The sequence below is a fragment of the Uranotaenia lowii genome, chromosome 3, assembly GCF_029784155.1.
Source record: "Uranotaenia lowii strain MFRU-FL chromosome 3, ASM2978415v1, whole genome shotgun sequence".
Lineage (NCBI taxonomy): Eukaryota > Metazoa > Arthropoda > Insecta > Diptera > Culicidae > Uranotaenia > Uranotaenia lowii.
This window is the reverse complement of record NC_073693.1, coordinates 362,569,565-362,591,099: the sequence shown is the minus strand read 5'-3', so window position 1 is coordinate 362,591,099 and position 21,535 is coordinate 362,569,565. Positions and strand designations below refer to the sequence as shown.

General features: G+C 32.4%; 2 protein-coding genes across 2 annotated transcripts; both read right to left on the bottom strand.

Annotated features, from left to right (window-relative positions):
- Positions 1-1,393: 1,393 nt before the first annotated feature.
- Positions 1,394-2,696, bottom strand: LOC129756010 (pyrimidine-specific ribonucleoside hydrolase RihA-like). The gene is made up of 2 exons (XM_055752758.1): positions 2,146-2,696; positions 1,394-2,087 (listed from the first exon to the last, which is right to left on the bottom strand). Exons 1-2 carry the CDS (start codon positions 2,593-2,595, stop codon positions 1,455-1,457), a joined length of 1,083 nt encoding a protein of 360 aa, XP_055608733.1. The 5' UTR covers positions 2,596-2,696; the 3' UTR covers positions 1,394-1,454.
- Positions 2,697-11,307: 8,611 nt separating this feature from the next.
- LOC129757780 (uncharacterized) lies at positions 11,308-12,342 on the bottom strand. The gene is made up of 2 exons (XM_055755083.1): positions 12,201-12,342; positions 11,308-12,129 (listed from the first exon to the last, which is right to left on the bottom strand). The coding sequence occupies exons 1-2, from the start codon at positions 12,265-12,267 to the stop codon at positions 11,804-11,806; spliced, it is 393 nt and encodes a 130-aa protein (XP_055611058.1). The 5' UTR covers positions 12,268-12,342; the 3' UTR covers positions 11,308-11,803.
- Positions 12,343-21,535: the final 9,193 nt, after the last annotated feature.

The following is a 21,535-nucleotide window of genomic DNA, read 5'->3' as shown; positions in this document are numbered from 1 at the left end:
AAGGTATAATAGTCAGGTCGGGACACAAAGTTTAGGTGATAATGAGCATAACAGTTTTAGCTTGAAGCTTTTGGAGGGAAAAAATTGGTCTAAGGCAACTTAGGTCTTCTCGATAGCATTTATTCATGTTCGTAAGAACTTTCCTCACATGGAGGCGCATTTCATGTGTCTTTCGAGTTTTTGGAGAGTGAGGAATATTCTTACTATTATTATAATTGCCTAAAATCTGAGATCTCAGAACCGAGACATTAGACATGCGACCTGAGAACTGACACCTGAGACAAGCCTCCCATCCTCTCTAGGGCAGTTCCCGGATGGGATCCAGGTTTAGGACGCATTTAAAGCACTGATAAAATGATATAACACTGCACCATATTTCCGTCATCTTTAGGTTCGTGTCTTAACTGCCTAGTAAGTGATTGATACACTGGTTGTGATGGCGCTAGCATTCAAAAATTACTCCACGCATTCAAATGACACGTTGAAAATAAAATATAAATTTTATGATCTACCAAGCATTTTCAGCCTGCTTCAATTTTTCTGCGTGCAAAAGTATAAGTTGCTATGGTGTTATATTTGTGTTTTCTATTCCTTCCAGTGAAAAAAGGTCCCGATGGTTGAAATCTTGTGCAATTAAGTTTACCACCTGGGGTTGTCTTAAAACTTCATCACAAATCGCGAAACGAGATGATAGCGGTCTGAACTAATAATTTGTAATGTTTGTTGATCAATATTTCCTCATCAAAAAATGGACTAAGAAAACACTATCAAGCATATTTTTAATTTTTATAATGAGGTAATCTTCCAGGTGACCATCCGCCTCCACTTTTTACCACTCTGGAACCATGAGTATAATGAGAAGATTCATAACTAGTTTGCCCACGAACGTTTGCAGAATTGAGCTTATAGTATTCCTCCTTCATTTGGTGATTTAGTTTTTTACCACCATCTGAAACCAAACCAAACATTAGAGGGTACAATAATTTACTAATTTATTTAATTTACTCAAATTTGGTCATTAGTATTTCCATAGATCAGGAAACTCTCAAAACATAACCCGTGTTGTTTCCTACAATCTAATTTTTGCCAGGATTAGTTCCTCAAGTAAGAAAACGTGTTGGGCAGTTATCTGTTCTGTCGATGTCAAACGGTGTAAGGCCTTCCGACTTTCTGGTTGAACTCGTAAATGAAAACTGACACTCTAAACTTTACAGAAGAGTTCACGAAATTTATTAGAACTTATCTCATTCAAGCAGATTACGCACCCAATAAAAATTTACAACCAATCTATCGCGGTCATTTATCGGATTGACGATTACAGAATTTTTCCCAAAATTTGGGAAATCACTCGTCTGTGCTCGATTGTGACGTTTGAAAACTTATCGGGATCATCTTTCGGTGGTAAGTGATAATCATAATTTATTTTTGGTCTTTTTCTTCAATTTGTTATCTACCTAGTATAATTTTCGAGATTTGCCGGACTTCTGCCCGGCGATTTTCGGAGGTTCCCGGTTCAGATTGATAACCATTTCCCGCAGCACATCTTCATCGACCGTATCGATTATGTTGACGTTGAACAGTTTCTCGTCCTGTACGTGGTACTGAATGGCCAGCATTCCTCGCGTTAGGCGGCCATTCAGCTCCACATCGGCCTTGTAACGAACGGAGGAGTCGATCAGTTTTGGATTGAGGAAGATGGCTGCCAGGTACATATCACACGGGGTCCATCCGGGGAGGTTAGCGTAGATCACCTCTTCAACCTGATTGAGCACTTGGATGGCGGGATTGGGAGTGCTTACGAACTCCTTGAATCGCCACTGGGTGGTGAACTCTTCCGAGAGCGATAGGATCGTTTCCCAGGGGAAAATGTTCATCACGACCGGGGCATTGTTGACGACAATGTTGGCCGCTTCCGGATCACCGAAGAAGTTAAACTCGGCGGCAAGATCTGTGTTTCCGACTCCATTCCGGTTGCCTCCCAAAATGTAGATTCCGGCAATGTTGTGCTTGGTGTCCGGGTACAGTTTGAAGAGCAGAGCCAGATTTGTCAGTGGACCCACGCAGAGGATGGTGATTTCACCGGGGTACTGGAAATGATAGAAGTTAAAAATTCTACTCTAAGAATGGAATCGCATCAAGTAATACCTTAAGGAAGAGTTCGTTCAATCTATCCACGGCATGACCTGATTTAATGACGGCCAGACTTGGAGTGTGAGCAAAATGAACGTCCCCAAATCCATCAACTCCCCAGAAGTACTGAGAAATTTCCCTAGACGGCGCCGGAGTGATCAAACGTTCCTGGGCTCCCTTGTAGACCGGAATATCCGTCCGGCCAAGACCATCCAATATCCGGGCCACATTCTTGGCCACATTATCCACATCGGTGTTCCCATGCGTGCAAGTAATCGCCTGAACACACACGTTGTACTTGGCCTCGTCCATCAGCAACATCGTCAGGGCCCAGGCATCGTCTCCACCGGCATCCAGATCGATGATGACCCGACGCACCCCCGAGGATCCCGTCTGCCTACTCGAAGGACATGCTGCCGGAACTCCCACTGCCAGCGACACCAAAACCAAACCAACAATCCACATCTGGAAGTCACTCGAGCTTATGTCGACAATCAACTGGCCAGTTGCACTACTTAACTTCAAGTATCCAGGCCGGGTTCGATGAGCAGTGGTTTTATGGCATTCTAGCTCACGACAGTTTTATAGTTTTTTTGTTGTGTTGTAAGGTTCGTTTTACGATTAGATAAGTCAGTCGAAGAAGATGAGCAAAGGAATAAACGAATGAACTAGTGAACGAACAAACCGTTAAGTTGACTTAAGCTAATCAAACCGGTCATGAATCTGGCTCCCGAAACAGCAATTCGTGGCTGTCAAACCTTTGTCATACAGAGGTACCCATCAAACAACCTGTTTCGAGGTGCCGCCGCACACCGGTGTGCCTTAGGGTCGAAATACCGGTAGCTGCCCAATGGTTGAGCCACCTAAAGCGAACAACCTATGAGGGCAAGTCTCTTTCCTCTTCGTATTTAATGACTTTCGATCGGAACAGTATCGATTACCAGATTGATTTTTATCATCTGTTAATTCATAACTAGATGTGATAAATATCAAGAGAAAATAACGGTTAGAACAATATTGATCTGTGACAGGAGTTCGCTCAAATTTCCAGGGTTCAACAACCCATTGGTGGTGAATTAACTTCAGGTTTAACAACACTTATTCCTCCAACTGAATGATGTTTGACCATCATTAAAAGTAATTTGTTTTATAAGAACAACCATGAAATTTTTAACAGAATGGATCTGGGATAAGGATACCATTGCATCACTTTGAAAGATTAACGATTTTTTTTTTCGAAAACCTTGGTATTGTTCCATTACAGTTCCATACAGTTTTTTAATGGCGCAGCTTGCAATATATAGGATAATTTTAAAGTCGTAAAATCATTCATGCCTCAAGTATGCGGAACCATTAATTTAAATATCCAACAACTGCTCATATCAGCAGCCTGATAGTGAATAGTAAAAACTGGTTCAAGTGTTCTAAAGAATCTTGATAAGCTGAAGAGCTAAAATTAGATTCAGCCTCTTAAAGTATTGCGTAAGACTTGAATTGTTTCAACAGAATGTACATTCGTACATTTCGATGCCTTTTGGATCATCTAGCCATTATACGGCTGTTGGTCCTCGGGTGGGGTGATGCGGTCTTCGGGTGAAATATTTTTTTTTATTTAAGTTTTAAGAAAACCTTAAATATAAAAATTAAGGCGTTTCCATCACGTATAAACGGACTGTCGGAATGAAGTAAAATTAGGTACCTCGAGAAATCGAAAATAGTCATATGATTGAATAGACTTAAAAGTGAATTGACATATTTCCGTGCTACGTGACGATTCAACAATATATTTGGTTGATCAGTGCATCTATTTGCGGTGCCAGTTTGGTAATTACCTCAGATATCATAGTACCCGAGGGTTTTTTGGGTCAGTTTTCACACCCCATATGAAATCATTTTAAAACGGGACAGAAGTCGAACAATTTTAATACGATTTTATCAAAAATGATTCACGAGCACGAAGAAGTAAAGGACGTGCAGATGAAGTTAAACATTTATAAGGATTTATTATATAGAGGTTAAACGAAGTTTACCGGGTCAGCCAGTTATTCTTTAAAAAAACAATCGGCCAGTTAAGATAAAAGTTATTTGTTTATGAAATGTATGTATGTATGTATGTATGTATGGTTCCCCCATCGGTAGCAAGGTCCAGCCTATGTCTGTGTGGCTTGGCCTTCGAATTGCTTCTCAGGCTTCCAAGGCCGATGATTCGTCGAGAGAAGGCATCCAATCTTCAGAGACCTAAAATGGTTGGCAATCCACTCCGCTTGCAATAGTCTCTTCAGATTTACCCCAGATGCATTCCCTCAGAAATATATAATTATTTATACAATGAAACACATCTTACCTGTCGGCAACTTATGGGATTCGAACCCAAAAGTTTTTCTTGCCGATACCGGGAATCGAACCCAGTACGCCTGGGTTACCAGACTCGCGCCAGCCTATCCACTAGACCACATCAGCGCTTTTTAAAAGTTATTTGTTTATGAAATATTTATGAAATCTCGCATCTCTCGAGCAAAAACAAATCAATGTTCCTATTCACGCTTGAGGCTCAACCGCAATCCCTCCTGACGATCAGATCTTGCTTAATGTGCCTTCTTGTTACCTTCTGGTAAGCCAATGATTGGTTTTAGCTAGGGTCAGGTGAGATTCCTCATGTTTTAAACTTCCCATTCTAAGATTATAATCTAGTAATTGTACTGTGCACTGTGGTTCGTTAAATTATTTTAAAATGCAAATATTAGGGGAGAATCCCTTGATTCCTTTTTCTTACTTTCATAATATCTTTTTGGAAAAACTTGCAGATCGTTGTCTTTTGCATTTTCTGACAGCGTGTAATTTCAAGTTTATATTCTGCAAAAGAAAGATCGATACATGAACCAGTAGATGAACTAGAAGCGTTTTCTTGGGATTAAAATAATTATGATATTTTTAAAGTTGAAGGAGAATTGATTCTTTAATCAGGACGTTCTATGCTCTGGCAAAAATCATGCAAAATCTAAAGATGATGAGGTTGACTCTTTTGGCCATAATAGTTTTTTTTCACAGTTCATAAGTGTCAGACAAAAATAATTCTAAAAGTTTGTCTACTACCAGTGCAACTTCAAATCGCTACGAGGGAATCATCCTTAGCACGAGGACCGAGAGCTATGCACAAGTCAACTAAGCCGGCCGAATGCTGGCGTGCGAATGTGTATTAAACCGTTGCCATACATGTACGTGAGTCTGACGGAATATAGTGTGCGTGACATCATCCAGTGGATGATATCTATATACTACACGACGATTATACAATCGTGTCTCCCACAGTCACAAACTCACAAGCTCTCTCAAGTCTTCTCGTGCCTCGTACGAATGGGAGACGCTCAACAGAGTGCGTAATCTATATACAATGTGGCTTTCACATATTCGTGCACCACACACTACCCTATTTTCATTGCATAATGCACTATTTCCTTATTTTGAGATAAAAATACTATACTCTTACGATTGTATTGGAAGATATATTTTAATTATAATGTGTGAAAAACATAATAAAATGATAAAAAAGATCTTCAACCTCATTTTTTTAGATTTTTTAAGCAAAGTGCAATAATTAAAAAAAAAATTAATTTTATTGAGATAACAGGTTTGTTGTTTTGCTGCATTTGTCAAATTTTTCTTGATCTATGTAAGACATTTCGGTTTCGACATTTTACGAAAGAATCAATTATCCCCAGGGATCAAGTATCAATAAGCATATTCAAAATTATGAATTAATGTTTTCTCTCGATTTAGAAAATCTAAAACAAATTTCAACTGTTCATTTGAAAAATGAAAGTAAGATTTGTATAGTTTCACAGTTTTTACAATATTTTTTTTCAACTTTCATATAATTGATAAACACATTGAAATGATAGATTTCACTTTGTTGTGAATCAGTTAAGAATAAATGGACTTATGATTAATTATTAAAATGAAGTTTAAAAGACGATTACAACATTTTTTTCATACACAAATAATCTGGTCTAAAAATACTCCAATAATCTAGTACGGTCTGTTTTCAGTATATGATGAACATAATTGCTCAATGCATTAATTGTATAAATAAATGAATTAAACAAATAAATGATGCGGAATACAAATGTAACAAAAAAATATTGTGCTGGAATTTACAATGCATCGAAAACAAAAAACTTACAGAACAAATAAATTAAGTTATATGTCATTCTCAATTTGGAAGGAATTTAAACCTATTCAACGAATCTTCTAAATTGTTATGAGTTTTAGGTTTTTTTTCCATTGTCATAGTTTGTTTTTTGTTTTCATTTTTAATATTTTACTCATTTTCTACATTTGTGTAATTTTAAACATTTTTCTTAGATTTTCATCCTTCTTCAGCCATTTTTGTTTCCATTTGTTTCAATTTTTTTTTCATTTTTATTTCTCAAATTTTGCAAAATTTAGCAGGTTTTCTATTCGCAATGCCATTATTCATCCATATTACGGTTGCATTTTTAATGGCTCATAATACTTGCTCATAAGCCATTGGAGCGAGTGATAAAACATCAATTCTCAAAAATTTCATATAATCAACGGTTTAGCTTAGCTAAGCTTAGTTTGATTGACTGCTCACATCCGTTTTAAATCGTTGAACCTGAAACGTTTTATCAACAAAACTCAACTTATAATGCATGTATTTTTCTCCCTCTTCTCAAAACCTGATGCTCTCTCTTTAAACATCAATATTGGCGCTAGCCACGTCCTAGCAGTCAATTGATACATTGGAAGAAAGAGAAAAGGATGAATTAAATATATGAGCTTATTAACTTGAAAGCTTGAGGTTGAAAAAAGTTTGTCCTTCAAACTCGTACAGCTGTATAATGCTTTTCCGAATTTCACCAAATAACTTTTGTAGAAAGGGTGTTGAATTCAAATTTGCTGACTAGTTATCTATTATGCATTTGAGCTACATAATGTAGAGGCTACTTGAAAAAAATGACACTCATTTGCCTTCATATGCCTAAATATACACGAGAAAAAAGTAAGGAATTTTGTATTTACTTAAACTTCTGGGCTTCTAAATTCTTCATATTTTTTTAAATTTTAACGGAATGAAAAATTCGAAAACATCAAATATAAGGTTAATATGGATATTAGACTAAAATACTTGAAATTTTTTTTCTGCTGACGGCATACATGTATTGCCTTCATGCAGTTTATTTTATATTCGCTTCTACATAGAAGCAATCAAGAAAATTCCTGTAACTTATAAATGTACTACTGTACATTTGCAATTTCTTCAATTTAAAAAAAAAATCAACATATTTAGGTCCTTCTAAGAAGTAAAAAAAGGATAGGCCTTTAAGTGTTGAATTTCCTTTATAGTGAGAAACTTAAATTGCAGTTAGGTAGGTAGGTAAAATTTAACTGCAATTTAAGCCGATTGACCGACGCATAGGGCTGAGATAAAAGATCTCCACTGCTGGCGATCCGGAGCCAGCGTCTTCACTTGCTGCCAGCCAAGGTTCTCGTCAACTGTGCGGATTTCAGCGGCTAGACTTCGCCGCCACGAGCTTTTGGGCCTGCCTCTTCTTCGATGCCCATCTGGATTCCAGTCAAGCGCCTCTCTGCAAATCTCGTTTTCATCTCTTCGCAGCGTGTACCCAATCCATCTCCACTTACGTTCCCGAATCTCGATTTCTAGCGCCTTTTGATGACACCGGCGATTAGATCCAGTTGCCAGGCCACCAAGCGTGGATGATGTTCCAGCGATTCGCAAAAACTTGCAGTTTTCGCGTCGTCACCGCATATGTGCACCAAGTTTCACACCCGTACAACAATATGGATTTGATGTTTGAGTTGAAGATTCGGATCTTAGTTCGTAGAGACATCTGGCGTGAGCGCCAAATGTTTCGGAGACTCGCAAACGCAAATCGGGCTTTTCTGATCCGAGTTTTAATGTCCTTCTTGGTACCACCATCAGGCGTAATCTGGCTACCAAAGATACTGGAAGCACTCTACTGTCTCAACATGTTGTCCAGCTACCACGAAATTGGAACGATTTTCTGTGTTGATTTCCATCGACTTGGTCTTTCTGACATTGATTTTGAGACCTGCTGCCTAAGAGCTTTCGGTGAAGTCGTCGAGTTTGCTCTGCATGTCTTGCTGTGTTTGGGCGAGCAAAACAATATCGTCAGCCAGGTCAAGGTCGTTCAGTTGCTCCATTGTTGAAGGATTCCACGGCAATCCTCGGTTTGGTCTACAGTCAATCGATCCAGTCAAGATCTCATCCATTACGATGAGAAAAAGCAGGGGTGACAAAATACATCCTTGACTCACTCCAGCCGTTACCGGGAGCAGAAAAGAGCCCTGGAATTCGTTGATTTTTTTCTAGTATTATTCGTAGCGTTGTGATGTGGTCCACACATGATCGTCCGGATCGGAATCCAGCTTGTTGCCGTCGGAGTGTAGCGTCGATTTTCTCCTGGATCCTGTTCAGGATCACTTTGCAGAGTACTTTGAGGGTTGTACAGATCAACGTTATGCCTCGCCAGTTACCGCACTCTGTCAGGTCTCCTTTCTTCGGGACCTTAACGAGGATACCCTGTATCCAGTCGGCCGAGAATGTTGCAGTATCCCAAATGTCAGCGAAAAAACGGTGCAACATTTGTGCTGACAGGGCAGGGTCGGCTTTGAGCATTTCAGCAGGAATGCAATCGATTCCAGGCGCTTTGTTGGATTTCATGCCCTTGATTGCCGCTTCTATTTCAGCCAGCGAGGGCGCTTCCGAGTTTACGCCATTAATGTTACTTACTGTGGGCGCCTCGAGCTGCGGGTTCTGTTGGCCATCGCTATTTGTAACTCGGAAAAGTTGTTCAAAATGCCCAGTACAACGCTTGAGCTGATCTGTTCGATCTGTCAGCAGCTGACCTGCTCGGTCTTTCAGCGGCATTCTTGCATTAGTCCTTGCACCACTAAGGCGGCGAGAAATATCATATAATAATCGGATATCTCCAATGGCGGCGGCTCTTTCTCCCTCTTCGGCTAGGGAGTTTGTCCAGGCTCTCTTGTCTCGTCTACAAACTCGTTTAACTGCCTTTTCCAGCATGGGGGAAGAGCGATCCACTGATCACCATGTTGTTGTTGCCACAAAATTCTACAAACAGCTCTCCGTTTTCGCTCATCTGTCCTAGGCCATGGCGCCCCATGATGCGCTCAAAGTCCTGATTATCGGAGCCAATCTTTGCGTTGAAGTCGCCTAAGTGGATTTGAATGTCAGCCTTCGGAATTCTCTCAACCCCGCTGTTCAATTGACTGTAGAACTGCTCTTTCTCCTGCAAATCGGCAACGTCAGCTGGCGCATAACACTGGTCCATTGTAAGGTTTCAAATCCGTGTTCTGGTTTCTAATCTAATATTGTGAAATCAAATGAAAACATGAAAAAACAGTAATAAAGAATGAGGTTTTGCGCCCACTGGAGAAGGACTTGAAATAAAGTACACTCCCACGGGCTTTTCCCTGCTCATGAAAAAAAACTATAGAAATTGGGAATTGTATCACCTATTTTATTTGGGATTTTTCTTCAAATTTTCAATCTTAAATAACTCGATTTTTCGATTTTAGCAATGTAGATTGTGAGTAAGTTTGTTGCATACGACCTTATGTCTAATTTGTACCAAATTGTTTAAAATTTGGATGTTTTTTTATCGAAACCCTACCCCTTCCCCTAGTTAAACATAACTATTGTATTTTAATTTAACGATTTCTTTATGCTTTCTTTAACAATCAGGTTCCGGAAATGCTTTCGACGATATTTTATTTTGAGAATTACCCAGTTCATTGTCAATGAAAGTAAGTTCCTAATTTATGTTTTACTATATAATATCAGAATAGACTGAGTCGATTTAAGGTTATTTTTTGAATTTTTCAAACTTTGGAGTCTTGAAAGCTTCATTTTGGTTCAAAACTTATCAATATTTTATTGCAGAATTTTCAAGTAACGTCAAAATAAGTAAATTTTGACTTTTAAGTTTGTATGGTAAAATAGAATATTTTGTTCTAAAAAATCAACATCGTTTATGGGTGAAATCAATTTGGATTTGAGACATGAAAATAAATCAAAACAAGAACAGATAAAGTTTACAAACCGCATGATGTGCCTTTTAATGATTTACTGAGACATTGTGAATGCAAAGCGTTAGCCAATTTCTCGACCTATATTTTAAAAGAACTCAAGAAATGTCCATTGAAGATTTCAATAAAAGTCATATGCTGATTAAGAAGTAGCTCAAGATTAATTTCTAAAGGAGTTATTTAACAAATTCAAATAATGTTTAAAATAACTGATATTATGTTAGCTTTTTTCATACTGAACCCTCTTTTCAAAAAACTCCAAATTGATCAACCTTTGATTCGGTGATATCTTTTATCGTTTCGGAAAATTGGTCATTTCCGACTGATTAGCATGTTCGTTCGGTTAGATTTCCTACGCTTAGACCGGTGTGTGACTGGAAACGAAATAAAAGTCAAATCATCCATCCAGATCGTTATCCTCGTTGGAAATTTATGAAGCCGAATAAATCCACCGCCCGCGCTGCTGGTTCAGTTCCAATCGGAGCAAGTCATCATAATCTTCGGATGCTGGCAAAGGGCCAAATAAAATAAAAAGGACACACAGCTTTGAAGGATCAAATCAAATCGACACACGGGGCGACCTTTCCACTTATACTATTTTCGTTTTTTTTTTCGCCTTTCCAATGCAAAGGAATGAGGTGAAAAATCTTGCCACGACGACGAATGCCAAACCAGATTTCCGGACCATCGAGGGTGGACCATTTTATTTTTTCCGTAGGGTGCATTTACAATGAGCTCTGGGCTGTCCGAATAAGAAAGAAATCTGAATATGAAATTTCAGCTACTTGAGTGATTCAAAGTAGGAAAAATTTGGATGAGTGGAGGAGAGTGAAAAAAAAACAGTAAGAATTATTTATGATTGGACCCGGGGAAGTCGAAACTGTATCCGATGTTTTGGCCAGTCGAAAGTGGATGTGAAAGATCAAATCAATTCAATTTGTTTTTTTTCTGTTGCCCTACTCCTCTTTCCTGATTTGAGTTTGGGCTGGACTCTGTGGAGACTACTTTCGGAAATCTCCGGAGGACCACCGTCGTCAGTCAGTGTGTCTTGCTTGACTTTATTTTTTTTCCAGAAGGAAGCATCCGAAGGGGAAATTGGCATTTGTCTAGCTCATAAATTGCTGTTTTGAATAATTTTACGATATTTTTATAGCTTATTAGGTGCAATTTGTTTCATCGAATGGCAGAAATGAGGCATGATTGAATGGGATGCCATCGGTAATTGATGGGATTGCGTTTCTCAGGAGAGCGAATTAGGACTGGCTAGTTATCAATCAGCATTAGCCCTGGAAAAAATCCTTACTTAAATAATTGGCTAGGATCTTTGAGCTCGGAAAATATTTATATTTCTGTTGAAAAATCACTTGTTTAAGCCTCGCAGGGTTGTGCGTTGAGAAATGATGGTTTTCTTAAAAATAAAACTCACTAAATCACAGAAAGAGTTGATAAGCAGCAAAAACACATTTGTATGAGATCCACTTTTGAGTATTTCGTTAGCACATTACTCCTCATAGAAGCCAACGAGCTTGTCTGTATCGATTTTCTCAGCTGTCGCAACTCAATTCAGATAGTAATCGCGATACTTCAGGCTGTTGCACTCGTTATCCATACAGGTGGAGCAGGGTTTAGCCCTCTTCCGGAACTCGAGGCAAACGTTAAGATTGGCATAGATGCATCCCTTCACCAGCCGATGATTGCCCACCTTGATTTTCATACATTGGTAGCCCTCGTTTCGGCGTGGCATCTCCAAACTCTTGTCCAGTCGCTGCAAATAGCGGAAATGTTCCTCTGCGTTCTCTTCATTGCACGTTATCTGTTTCCCGACTGCGTCACATGCCTCTTCGTACAGATCACTCTTGCAGTAGACGCATTTCAGACAGTAGGCTGTTTTTTTTTCGGGGAAAAATCAATGAACTACAACCATAAACAAATGAATTGAATTTCCCAAAGCCTACCTGTTTCGATAACCAGTGAAAGAAGAATTGCCAATGCAACCAATAACGACCCACTACTGGATGGCATCTTCTTGCCAACCTAGCTTGCTTTGATTGCCGAACTGACTGAATGACTGATTGACCAAAGGTTGTCGTCGCTAATGCTTCCTGCCTACTATGAAAGTGGTAGTGCTTTCTGCTACAGTATCGGGGTCACTCAGTTTGATTACAGCCGATCGATAATGCAATTACGATATTTGTTGTGGGCTGATGCATGTATGCATACATTGCATTTGGTGCCGGACGACAAAACAGGTTCACAACATGTGAATTGCTGTTCAATGAATTTTTCAATTATTTTATTTTAAGTTTGGCATTTTCCTCGGCATTCCACTCTATGTATTTTTTTAATTTGTTATTTTATGAAATATTTCAAGAGGTGATAAAAAACATTTTCAGCAAACCTTGGAAAACCTATCCCAGTTTTTTTTTTTCTATTTTAACAAATTATTTTTTATAACAGAACCAAGCTATGTCAACTCTTTCAAAAAATTTCAAAGTAATTAGTGCAGTCATAAAACTGATTTGAATAGCACGTGTGAATCAAATTTGGGTTGAAAAATTATCGAGAAAAAATTATTTTCATTAGTTAAAATCTTTTGAAACAGAAAAAAATTAATCATTGTGCTTCGGTAAACTCAATTCTGTTTCTAATAAGTTTCTAAAAACCTGTTTAAGAACTTATATAAGAATTGTTACAATCTCAGTTCTTAACCTCAATCCGCTCTTGAGTATCAATATGACACTATTGGAAGTTTGACGGCTTGTAACTTTATTGGGGTGCATCCAAATAAAACAATTTCTTCGGGACCCTCAATGAAATCTTGAAATCTCAATGAATTCTTGAAAACAATTTCATTCCACTAGAATCGGTATGAAATTGGCTTTTTGGGGAATATAAATTTGAATTTATTACAGAGATCTTACATTTATTACAGAGATCTTATTATTATTAAATCCAGGACAAAGTTGCATTTAAGTGCCAAAATCTGAAAAATTGCAAATGGACAGAAAATTTGAAAAACCGCTACTTTGAAAGTTCACCGAAAATCTGTGTATCGTATTTTGAGATTCGTAAAATGCAAAAGAGTGCCATATTACGTCAGCTTTTCAATCCCTTTTTCAAAATTTATCTGATGTGACTTAAACCATTTTGACGATTCTTTGATTGAAAAGTACAAGTTTTTCACAACTTTCTTATATTTTGTGTGGTTATAATCATAAAAAAACTTTAAAAAAAATTACATGTGCAACGTGTAGATTCAAGCATCAGCTTTTTTTGGACACTATGTGAAGTTCTTTTTTAAGAATTTTTTTTTTTGGTTTTTTTTTTAATTCTTCGACTTGGAATAACGGAAAACTGAAATGCTGTAGCTAAATATTACCTGCAAAATATATATGAGTTACATTAAGAAAATTCTAAAAATATAAATTTTCTAAAAATCAGTTGAGAAACAAGAGAAAAATAAAGCCAGGAGTGACAAATTGACACGCAATTTGTGTCATTTTTGTAATTTTTGTAATTTTTGTCATTTTTATAATTTTTGTAATTTTTGTAATTTTTCTCATTTTTGGCATTTTTGTCATTTTTGTCATTTTTGTCATTTTTGTCATTTTTGTCATTTTTGTCATTTTTGTCATTTTTGTCATTTTTGTCATTTTTGTCATTTTTGTCATTTTTGTCATTTTTGTCATTTTTGTCATTTTTGTCATTTTTGTCATTTTTGTCATTTTTGTCATTTTTGTCATTTTTGTCATTTTTGCCATTTTTGCCATTTTTGCCATTTTTGCCATTTTTGCCATTTTTGTCATTTTTGTCATTTTTGTCATTTTTGTCATTTTTGTCATTTTTGTCATTTTTGTCATTTTTGTCATTTTTGTCATTTTTGTATTTTTTGTCATTTTGGTCATTTTTGTCATTTTTGTCATTTTTGTCATTTTTGTCATTTTTGTCATTTTTGTCATTTTTGTCATTTTTGTCATTTTTGTCATTTTTGTCATTTTTGTCATTTTTGTCATTTTTGTCATTTTTGTCATTTTTGTCATTTTTGTCATTTTTGTCATTTTTGTCATTTTTGTCATTTTTGTCATTTTTGTCATTTTTGTCATTTTTGTCATTTTTGTCATTTTTGTCATTTTTGTCATTTTTGTCATTTTTGTCATTTTTGTCATTTTTGTCATTTTTGTCATTTTTGTCATTTTTGTCATTTTTGTCATTTTTGTCATTTTTGTCATTTTTGTCATTTTTGTCATTTTTGTCATTTTTGTCATTTTTGTCATTTTTGTCATTTTTGTCATTTTTGTCATTTTTGTCATGTTTGTCATCTTTGTCATTTTTGTCATTTTTGTCATTTTTGTCATTTTTGTCATTTTTGTCATTTTTGTCATTTTTGTCATTTTTGTCATTTTTGTCATTTTTGTCATTTTTGTCATTTTTGTCATTTTTGTCATTTTTGTCATTTTTGTCATTTTTGTCATTTTTGTCATTTTTGTCATTTTTGTCATTTTTGTCATTTTTGTCATTTTTGTCATTTTTGTCATTTTTGTCATTTTTGTCATTTTTGTCATTTTTGTCATTTTTGTCATTTTTGTCATTTTTGTCATTTTTGTCATTTTTGTCATTTTTGTCATTTTTGTCATTTTTGTCATTTTTGTCATTTTTGTCATTTTTGTCATTTTTGTCATTTTTGTCATTTTTGTCATTTTTGTCATTTTTGTCATTTTTGTCATTTTTGTCATTTTTGTCATTTTTGTCATTTTTGTCATTTTTGTCATTTTTGTCATTTTTGTCATTTTTGTCATTTTTGTCATTTTTGTCATTTTTGTCATTTTTGTCATTTTTGTCATTTTTGTCATTTTTGTCATTTTTGTCATTTTTGTCATTTTTGTCATTTTTGTCATTTTTGTCATTTTTGTCATTTTTGTCATTTTTGTCATTTTTGTCATTTTTGTCATTTTTGTCATTTTTGTCATTTTTGTCATTTTTGTCATTTTTGTCATTTTTGTCATTTTTGTCATTTTTGTCATTTTTGTCATTTTTGTCATTTTTGTCATTTTTGTCATTTTTGTCATTTTTGTCATTTTTGTCATTTTTGTCATTTTTGTCATTTTTGTCATTTTTGTCATTTTTGTCATTTTTGTCATTTTTGTCATTTTTGTCATTTTTGTCATTTTTGTCATTTTTGTCATTTTTGTCATTTTTGTCATTTTTGTCATTTTTGTCATTTTTGTCATTTTTGTCATTTTTGTCATTTTTGTCATTTTTGTCATTTTTGTCATTTTTGTCATTTTTGTCATTTTTGTCATTTTTGTCATTTTTGTCATTTTTGTCATTTTTGTCATTTTTGTCATTTTTGTCATTTTTGTCATTTTTGTCATTTTTGTCATTTTTGTCATTTTTGTCATTTTTGTCATTTTTGTCATTTTTGTCATTTTTGTCATTTTTGTCATTTTTGTCATTTTTGTCATTTTTGTCATTTTTGTCATTTTTGTCATTTTTGTCATTTTTGTCATTTTTGTCATTTTTGTCATTTTTGTCATTTTTGTCATTTTTGTCATTTTTGTCATTTTTGTCATTTTTGTCATTTTTGTCATTTTTGTCATTTTTGTCATTTTTGTCATTTTTGTCATTTTTGTCATTTTTGTCATTTTTGTCATTTTTGTCATTTTTGTCATTTTTGTCATTTTTGTCATTTTTGTCATTTTTGTCATTTTTGTCATTTTTGTCATTTTTGTCATTTTTGTCATTTTTGTCATTTTTGTCATTTTTGTCATTTTTGTCATTTTTGTCATTTTTGTCATTTTTGTCATTTTTGTCATTTTTGTCATTTTTGTCATTTTTGTCATTTTTGTCATTTTTGTCATTTTTGTCATTTTTGTCATTTTTGTCATTTTTGTCATTTTTGTCATTTTTGTCATTTTTGTCATTTTTGTCATTTTTGTCATTTTTGTCATTTTTGTCATTTTTGTCATTTTTGTCATTTTTGTCATTTTTGTCATTTTTGTCATTTTTGTCATTTTTGTCATTTTTGTCATTTTTGTCATTTTTGTCATTTTTGTCATTTTTGTCATTTTTGTCATTTTTGTCATTTTTGTCATTTTTGTCATTTTTGTCATTTTTGTCATTTTTGTCATTTTTGTCATTTTTGTCATTTTTGTCATTTTTGTCATTTTTGTCATTTTTGTCATTTTTGTCATTTTTGTCATTTTTGTCATTTTTGTCATTTTTGTCATTTTTGTCATTTTTGTCATTTTTGTCATTTTTGTCATTTTTGTCATTTTTGTCATTTTTGTCATTTTTGTCATTTTTGTCATTTTTGTCATTTTTGTCATTTTTGTCATTTTTGTCATTTTTGTCATTTTTGTCATTTTTGTCATTTTTGTCATTTTTGTCATTTTTGTCATTTTTGTCATTTTTGTCATTTTTGTCATTTTTGTCATTTTTGTCATTTTTGTCATTTTTGTCATTTTTGTCATTTTTGTCATTTTTGTCATTTTTGTCATTTTTGTCATTTTTGTCATTTTTGTCATTTTTGTCATTTTTGTCATTTTTGTCATTTTTGTCATTTTTGTCATTTTTGTCATTTTTGTCATTTTTGTCATTTTTGTCATTTTTGTCATTTTTGTCATTTTTGTCATTTTTGTCATTTTTGTCATTTTTGTCATTTTTGTCATTTTTGTCATTTTTGTCATTTTTGTCATTTTTGTCATTTTTGTCATTTTTGTCATTTTTGTCATTTTTGTCATTTTTGTCATTTTTGTCATTTTTGTCATTTTTGTCATTTTTGTCATTTTTGTCATTTTTGTCATTTTTGTCATTTTTGTCATTTTTGTCATTTTTGTCATTTTTGTCATTTTTGTCATTTTTGTCATTTTTGTCATTTTTGTCATTTTTGTCATTTTTGTCATTTTTGTCATTTTTGTCATTTTTGTCATTTTTGTCATTTTTGTCATTTTTGTCATTTTTGTCATTTTTGTCATTTTTGTCATTTTTGTCATTTTTGTCATTTTTGTCATTTTTGTCATTTTTGTCATTTTTGTCATTTTTGTCATTTTTGTCATTTTTGTCATTTTTGTCATTTTTGTCATTTTTGTCATTTTTGTCATTTTTGTCATTTTTGTCATTTTTGTCATTTTTGTCATTTTTGTCATTTTTGTCATTTTTGTCATTTTTGTCATTTTTGTCATTTTTGTCATTTTTGTCATTTTTGTCATTTTTGTCATTTTTGTCATTTTTGTCATTTTTGTCATTTTTGTCATTTTTGTCATTTTTGTCATTTTTGTCATTTTTGTCATTTTTGTCATTTTTGTCATTTTTGTCATTTTTGTCATTTTTGTCATTTTTGTCATTTTTGTCATTTTTGTCATTTTTGTCATTTTTGTCATTTTTGTCATTTTTGTCATTTTTGTCATTTTTGTCATTTTTGTCATTTTTGTCATTTTTGTCATTTTTGTCATTTTTGTCATTTTTGTCATTTTTGTCATTTTTGTCATTTTTGTCATTTTTGTCATTTTTGTCATTTTTGTCATTTTTGTCATTTTTGTCATTTTTGTCATTTTTGTCATTTTTGTCATTTTTGTCATTTTTGTCATTTTTGTCATTTTTGTCATTTTTGTCATTTTTGTCATTTTTGTCATTTTTGTCATTTTTGTCATTTTTGTCATTTTTGTCATTTTTGTCATTTTTGTCATTTTTGTCATTTTTGTCATTTTTGTCATTTTTGTCATTTTTGTCATTTTTGTCATTTTTGTCATTTTTGTCATTTTTGTCATTTTTGTCATTTTTGTCATTTTTGTCATTTTTGTCATTTTTGTCATTTTTGTCATTTTTGTCATTTTTGTCATTTTTGTCATTTTTGTCATTTTTGTCATTTTTGTCATTTTTGTCATTTTTGTCATTTTTGTCATTTTTGTCATTTTTGTCATTTTTGTCATTTTTGTCATTTTTGTCATTTTTGTCATTTTTGTCATTTTTGTCATTTTTGTCATTTTTGTCATTTTTGTCATTTTTGTCATTTTTGTCATTTTTGTCATTTTTGTCATTTTTGTCATTTTTGTCATTTTTGTCATTTTTGTCATTTTTGTCATTTTTGTCATTTTTGTCATTTTTGTCATTTTTGTCATTTTTGTCATTTTTGTCATTTTTGTCATTTTTGTCATTTTTGTCATTTTTGTCATTTTTGTCATTTTTGTCATTTTTGTCATTTTTGTCATTTTTGTCATTTTTGTCATTTTTGTCATTTTTGTCATTTTTGTCATTTTTGTCATTTTTGTCATTTTTGTCATTTTTGTCATTTTTGTCATTTTTGTCATTTTTGTCATTTTTGTCATTTTTGTCATTTTTGTCATTTTTGTCATTTTTGTCATTTTTGTCATTTTTGTCATTTTTGTCATTTTTGTCATTTTTGTCATTTTTGTCATTTTTGTCATTTTTGTCATTTTTGTCATTTTTGTCATTTTTGTCATTTTTGTCATTTTTGTCATTTTTGTCATTTTTGTCATTTTTGTCATTTTTGTCATTTTTGTCATTTTTGTCATTTTTGTCATTTTTGTCATTTTTGTCATTTTTGTCATTTTTGTCATTTTTGTCATTTTTGTCATTTTTGTCATTTTTGTCATTTTTGTCATTTTTGTCATTTTTGTCATTTTTGTCATTTTTGTCATTTTTGTCATTTTTGTCATTTTTGTCATTTTTGTCATTTTTGTCATTTTTGTCATTTTTGTCATTTTTGTCATTTTTGTCATTTTTGTCATTTTTGTCATTTTTGTCATTTTTGTCATTTTTGTCATTTTTGTCATTTTTGTCATTTTTGTCATTTTTGTCATTTTTGTCATTTTTGTCATTTTTGTCATTTTTGTCATTTTTGTCATTTTTGTCATTTTTGTCATTTTTGTCATTTTTGTCATTTTTGTCATTTTTGTCATTTTTGTCATTTTTGTCATTTTTGTCATTTTTGTCATTTTTGTCATTTTTGTCATTTTTGTCATTTTTGTCATTTTTGTCATTTTTGTCATTTTTGTCATTTTTGTCATTTTTGTCATTTTTGTCATTTTTGTCATTTTTGTCATTTTTGTCATTTTTGTCATTTTTGTCATTTTTGTCATTTTTGTCATTTTTGTCATTTTTGTCATTTTTGTCATTTTTGTCATTTTTGTCATTTTTGTCATTTTTGTCATTTTTGTCATTTTTGTCATTTTTGTCATTTTTGTCATTTTTGTCATTTTTGTCATTTTTGTCATTTTTGTCATTTTTGTCATTTTTGTCATTTTTGTCATTTTTGTCATTTTTGTCATTTTTGTCATTTTTGTCATTTTTGTCATTTTTGTCATTTTTGTCATTTTTGTCATTTTTGTCATTTTTGTCATTTTTGTCATTTTTGTCATTTTTGTCATTTTTGTCATTTTTGTCATTTTTGTCATTTTTGTCATTTTTGTCATTTTTGTCATTTTTGTCATTTTTGTCATTTTTGTCATTTTTGTCATTTTTGTCATTTTTGTCATTTTTGTCATTTTTGTCATTTTTGTCATTTTTGTCATTTTTGTCATTTTTGTCATTTTTGTCATTTTTGTCATTTTTGTCATTTTTGTCATTTTTGTCATTTTTGTCATTTTTGTCATTTTTGTCATTTTTGTCATTTTTGTCATTTTTGTCATTTTTGTCATTTTTGTCATTTTTGTCATTTTTGTCATTTTTGTCATTTTTGTCATTTTTGTCATTTTTGTCATTTTTGTCATTTTTGTCATTTTTGTCATTTTTGTCATTTTTGTCATTTTTGTCATTTTTGTCATTTTTGTCATTTTTGTCATTTTTGTCATTTTTGTCATTTTTGTCATTTTTGTCATTTTTGTCATTTTTGTCATTTTTGTCATTTTTGTCATTTTTGTCATTTTTGTCATTTTTGTCATTTTTGTCATTTTTGTCATTTTTGTCATTTTTGTCATTTTTGTCATTTTTGTCATTTTTGTCATTTTTGTCATTTTTGTCATTTTTGTCATTTTTGTCATTTTTGTCATTTTTGTCATTTTTGTCATTTTTGTCATTTTTGTCATTTTTGTCATTTTTGTCATTTTTGTCATTTTTGTCATTTTTGTCATTTTTGTCATTTTTGTCATTTTTGTCATTTTTGTCATTTTTGTCATTTTTGTCATTTTTGTCATTTTTGTCATTTTTGTCATTTTTGTCATTTTTGTCATTTTTGTCATTTTTGTCATTTTTGTCATTTTTGTCATTTTTGTCATTTTTGTCATTTTTGTCATTTTTGTCATTTTTGTCATTTTTGTCATTTTTGTCATTTTTGTCATTTTTGTCATTTTTGTCATTTTTGTCATTTTTGTCATTTTTGTCATTTTTGTCATTTTTGTCATTTTTGTCATTTTTGTCATTTTTGTCATTTTTGTCATTTTTGTCATTTTTGTCATTTTTGTCATTTTTGTCATTTTTGTCATTTTTGTCATTTTTGTCATTTTTGTCATTTTTGTCATTTTTGTCATTTTTGTCATTTTTGTCATTTTTGTCATTTTTGTCATTTTTGTCATTTTTGTCATTTTTGTCATTTTTGTCATTTTTGTCATTTTTGTCATTTTTGTCATTTTTGTCATTTTTGTCATTTTTGTCATTTTTGTCATTTTTGTCATTTTTGTCATTTTTGTCATTTTTGTCATTTTTGTCATTTTTGTCATTTTTGTCATTTTTGTCATTTTTGTCATTTTTGTCATTTTTGTCATTTTTGTCATTTTTGTCATTTTTGTCATTTTTGTCATTTTTGTCATTTTTGTCATTTTTGTCATTTTTGTCATTTTTGTCATTTTTGTCATTTTTGTCATTTTTGTCATTTTTGTCATTTTTGTCATTTTTGTCATTTTTGTCATTTTTGTCATTTTTGTCATTTTTGTCATTTTTGTCATTTTTGTCATTTTTGTCATTTTTGTCATTTTTGTCATTTTTGTCATTTTTGTCATTTTTGTCATTTTTGTCATTTTTGTCATTTTTGTCATTTTTGTCATTTTTGTCATTTTTGTCATTTTTGTCATTTTTGTCATTTTTGTCATTTTTGTCATTTTTGTCATTTTTGTCATTTTTGTCATTTTTGTCATTTTTGTCATTTTTGTCATTTTTGTCATTTTTGTCATTTTTGTCATTTTTGTCATTTTTGTCATTTTTGTCATTTTTGTCATTTTTGTCATTTTTGTCATTTTTGTCATTTTTGTCATTTTTGTCATTTTTGTCATTTTTGTCATTTTTGTCATTTTTGTCATTTTTGTCATTTTTGTCATTTTTGTCATTTTTGTCATTTTTG